The sequence below is a fragment of the Limulus polyphemus genome, unplaced genomic scaffold (assembly GCF_000517525.1).
Source record: "Limulus polyphemus unplaced genomic scaffold, Limulus_polyphemus-2.1.2 Scaffold3114, whole genome shotgun sequence".
Lineage (NCBI taxonomy): Eukaryota > Metazoa > Arthropoda > Merostomata > Xiphosura > Limulidae > Limulus > Limulus polyphemus.
Genome location: NW_013668724.1, coordinates 5,697 through 11,051, shown reverse-complemented (window position 1 = coordinate 11,051; position 5,355 = coordinate 5,697). Strand labels below are relative to the sequence as shown.

Below are 5,355 nucleotides of genomic sequence, written 5' to 3'. Positions count from 1 at the left end.
TACATTGCTGTGTAATATTTCTAAAGCTCTGCCAGTCCTATGTACTATAAATTACTGTGTAATACTCCTAAATCCCTGCCCAGTTCTGGGTACTGTACATTACTGTGTAGTACTTCTAAATCCATGGTGATAAGTTCCCAAAACTATTTGAAATCTAAAATCTATGCATTTCATAAACAAAACTAGAAAACAAAGGAACAACCATATTTATTAGCTCTTAATGTACACTAAGAGTACACCAAACTTTTTATTAGTTTTTGTACAGAAACTGATTTGCTCTTTTAATATTCTACCTACAATGCTTTCTACCATATTCTAGCTTCATTCCTATACAATGGGTTCAAGTCCAAATGAATTATGTAACATGTAGCCAGGCACACTCTTATTCTTCCAGTTCCTCCACCTGCTGTTTGGATCGTTTTTTGGCTTCTCGTGCAAGTAGCCGTTTTTCACGTTCGTATTCTTTCATCCTCAAGATGTAACTGGTAAGTAGGTAAAACAAATGATTGAGATGACCATTAACAAACCATAAATGAAGTTATCTTCTAAACTGACACAAGTGAGTAAAATATACTGTAACCCTTTTTATATCAAAACATGCCTTTCTTGTTTCTTTACTTATCATATCCATAGTTATTCAGCAAGTTTCACACAAGTTAACAGTTTCTTAAAGCAAAAATGTATTTCCAATAATGCTTACCTTCGCTCACACTACAGCAATTACTCAACTACAAGGGTTTCCTTCCTTTACCCATTTAAGCTTTGGTCTGATTGTTTTCTCACTTGCTCCAGTATATTATTTTCCACTTAATTGACCTTGATGATATCTATCTCATGATGCTCTCCACTTATGTCAGTGCACCCTCTATCATGGTGCTGTATATAAGCACCTCATTCAGATAATATTATTATTTTTTCAAGACTGACTCTAAGTGGGGAGAAAGGGTGTGAGAGTTTGAGAAGAGGTAAGTATTATAGGAAATATATTTTTGATTAAAGAAAATGTTAACTTCCAGAACATAGTTATCTCTTCTCACACTATAGCTATAATCCCACATTGATAAAGTGGAGGGGATGGTGAGGGCATTATCTGTACAGAATGCATCTGCATAGATCACAGGCATGCCAATAGAAGATTAGCACCCTAGTGGGGGCACAGTACTACATCCAGAACAGGTATGTTCTTCACCCAGAACCCAATTCATGCACTGCATGTGGAATTTGACAAGATCCATCATCAATATTGGCCAGATCCCAACCAGACAGCCAAGGTTCCACTTCTCGGGATTGGAATTATAGGGCTATGGTCCCTAAATCCCACACTGGTGGCTAGGGCACTTGGACCACAATATATCCCAACCTGTAGCTATAGTGATGTATTCCATGCCACTTGAATCCTAATGAGAAGGTAAGCAACATCAAAGCGGACAAACCCTCTCCTCAACCTGAAGAAGCCTGAAAGGCAACATCTCAAACTCGGAATGAAAGGATCCTGTATGCCATACTTAACCTGAGGAAACAGAATTCTTCCAGTCTGGAATTATGAACACTCATACTCACTCCCCAACTGTGTGGCCAAGGTAAATTCCACTTGTTCCTGGAATTATGGGGAGGACATGGAAAAAACTGTGCTCAACCAAGGTCCTGGGATGGGACCACTTTGCATTCAGAATTACAAAGAGACAATGGACTTTCTTCTTCTATGAACAATGTACTGAACCAATATGGATCAAAAAGAAGGGCCACGCTCAACTAAACCAGATAGTCGAGTGTTAAATCTCAACTGGTATTATGAGTAGGTTCCCGTGTAGGCTGGTGCCTTTCCTACCAACATCTGGGAAAAAAACATTCAGGATCCCAGGTAGGAGGGGCCCCAACTTTGCTCTCTTCTCCAAGAGTGGAGGAAATTCACTCGAACACTCTGGAGGAATAACTTTTGTCCACCACCCAAGTGGCTGGAAACTGGGTGTGGTAAGGACTACCTAGCTCCACTAGTACAACCAGATCAAACATATATGTCTCCAACTCATTATGAATAAGGTCATGGACAGCCTCAGCTGAGAGTGACCTCTGATGCTAGATATCAGAGGTAGTATAGGAGAGATTTGATTTGTCTCTGCCAAAAACAATAATCCGGAATTCATGCCGTATATCAGCCTGCCAAATAAAAAATCATCTAGGTAACATGAAGAACACTCAAAGCATCTCCAATGGTTGTAGTACAGAGAAACCCGTTAGAGAACACTTTGTTGAGGAAAAGTGATAATATTATCTAAATGAGGTGCTCATATACAGTACCAGGTTAGAGGGTGCTTTGACATATGTGGAGAGTGTCACGAGACAAATATCACCAAAGGCACTGAAGTGGGGAATAAAAGACTGGAGCAAGCATGAAACAAATCAGACCAATTCTTAGATTGGCAAAGGAAGAAAACTGCAGTCAAGTAATAACTGTAGTGTGAGAGGAGGTAAGTACATTTTGGAATGTTACTTCTACATTTAAGAATCTACCTTTCTAGCTGTGTTTGATTTTCTATAAACATACAAGTCAAAGAGAAATTAGCACAGAGACTTTCAACTTCAGTTACCTGTTGTTATAGACAGTATGGTATAGAAAAGGATATCTCAGTTGTGACAGTGACAGGATGGTATAGAAAATGATATTTCAGTTGTGACAGTGACAGGATGGTATAGAAAAGGATATCTCAGTTGTGACAATATGGTATAGAAAAGGATATCTCAGGTGTGACAATATGGTGTAGAAAATGATATCTCAGTTGTGACAATATGGTATAGAAAAGGATATCTCAGGTGTGATAATATGGTGTAGAAAATGATATCTCAGTTGTGACAATATGGTATAGAAAATGATATCTCAGTTGTGATAGTATGGTATAGAAAAGGATATCTCAGTTGTGGCAGTATGGTATAGGAAAAGATATCTCAGTTGTGACAGTATGGTATAGAAAAATATATATCAGTTGTGAAAGTATGGTATAGAAATGGATATCTCAGTTGTGACAGTACATTATAAAAAGGATATCTTAGTTGCAACAGTATGGTATAAAAAAATATTTCTGAGTTGTGAATGTATGGTATAGAAAAGATATCTCAGTTGTGATAGTATGGTATAGGAAAGGATACCTCACTTGTGACAAAATTATATAGAAAAGGATATCTCAGTTGTGAGAGTATAGTATAGAAAAAGATATCTCAGTTGTGATAGTGTGGTATAGGAAAGGATACCTCACTTGTGACAGAATTATATAGAAAAGGATATCTCAGTTGTGACAGTATAGTATAGAAAAGGATACCACCTCACTTAGTTTTTAATCAAGCCTGTCCTACAAGCACTTTTTCAACACATGGTGTGACTATTAACTGGACAGAATGAGAGACACTAGATTTACAGATAAGTTTAAAAGTTTTTAAGTCATATCAATATGTTTTATTTAGTCCATCTCAGGTTAATTACCCTTGAAACCAAAGGTTCATCAATTTTGATGTTGCTCACTAAGGATGTTGGTGCTATAAAGATACAAGATTTTTCCAAGTTTCACATCCTAAGGTCAAATAGTTCTTATGTTAGAGGTCACCAAATATTTGTTCTGAAATGGCTCCCAGGTGATATCAGTAAAATAAAAGCATCAATAACATTTTTTATTCTTAATGCTACAGTAAAAAGTAAATTACTGCTGGAAAACACTTTATCCGTCAGACAAATATGAAATTTTTTCTAATATTCACACCCTTGACCCTTGTTTTTTAGTTGTTGACTGTTGACATCACTTTGACTGTCAACCAAGATGGATGACCATAATCAAGAGTTGATACTGAAGACCATCCTCTAAGTTTATACCAGGCATCAGCCTGGATTCACAATGGGATCAGGAGGTATCCACTCATCAAGTTGTGTCACTTTAGTTTTATGTGTGCTAAATCTAGAAATAACTGGAAAGGAAAAACTTAAAGAAGAATAGAGGGTTCAGTCAGTCTGTGAATAAACGTTTGTTGGTACTTTTATATCATTGGATCTCATCTGGGAGCCATGACGAGTTAAATATTTGGTTACCTGTCATATAAAAGCATTTGACCTAGAGTTGTGAAACTTGGTTAAATCTTACATCTCTATGTCACCAACATCCAAGCCAATTACCATCATAACTGGAAGAGGTCAGATCAGAATCCTTCCTGAAAAGACTGAAAGATATGGCACACTACAACTATCACCTAAAAAGATTATAAATAAATAAATAAAAACACTACACTGTTATCAACACAGGTGATGGACAGAAAATGACACACAACACTGTCACCTAAAGAAATGATGGAATACGTGACACACTACACTGTCACCTAAAGAAATGATGGAATACATGATGCATTAAACTGTCAATTAAAGAAATGATGGAATACATGACACATTAAACTGTCATCCAAGAAACGATGGAAGACATAGCACACTACACTGTTTCCAAAAAGACAATGGAACACATGGCATTATTACACTGTCACTAAACAGACCATGAGAGACATGGGACAAATATTCTGTTACTAAATATACTATGAGAGATATGGGACAAATATGCTGTAACTAAATATACTATGAGAGACATGGGACAACATACTGTTATTAAATAGACTATGAAAGACATGGGACAAACATAATGTCACTAAACAGATCATGAGAGACATGGGACAAATATGCTGTTACTAAATATACTATGAGAGACATGGGACAAACATACTGATATTAAATAGACTGAGAGACATGGGACAAACATACTGTCACTAAATAGACTATGAGACATGGGACAAATATGCTGTTACTAAATATACTATGAGAGACATGGGACAAACATACTGATATTAAATAGACTGAGAGACATGGGACAAACATACTGTCACTAAATAGACTATGAGAGACAGGGGACAAACATAATGTCACTAAACTGATCATGAGAGACATGGGACAGACATACTGTTATTAAATAGACTGAGAGACATGTGACAAACATACTGTTACTAAATATACTATGAGAGACATGGGACAAATATACTGTCACTAAATAGACTATGAGAGACATGGGACAAATATACTGTCACTAAATAAACTGAGAGGCATGGGACAAATACACTGTTACTAAATAGACTGAGACATGGGACAGATATACTGTCACTAAATAGACTATGAGAGACATGGGACATACATACTGTCACTAAATAGTCTATGAGAGACATGGGACAACTATTCTGTTACTAAATATACTATGAGAGACATGGGACAAACATACTGTTATTAAATAGACTATGAGAGACATGGGACAAACATACTGTTATTAAATAGACTATGAG

The 5,355-nt window shown here is 36.5% G+C and overlaps 1 protein-coding gene across 1 annotated transcript in view; it reads right to left on the bottom strand.

Annotated features, from left to right (window-relative positions):
* Positions 1-187: 187 nt before the first annotated feature.
* The window catches only part of LOC106468692 (NADH dehydrogenase [ubiquinone] 1 beta subcomplex subunit 7-like), a 10,403-nt gene continuing 5,235 nt past the window's right edge, over positions 188-5,355 (bottom strand). The window contains exon 3 of the mRNA XM_013929130.2: positions 188-482. Within this exon, the coding sequence (XP_013784584.1) occupies positions 383-482 (100 nt within the window). The 3' untranslated portion in view covers positions 188-382. The remainder of the gene's footprint in view (positions 483-5,355) is intronic.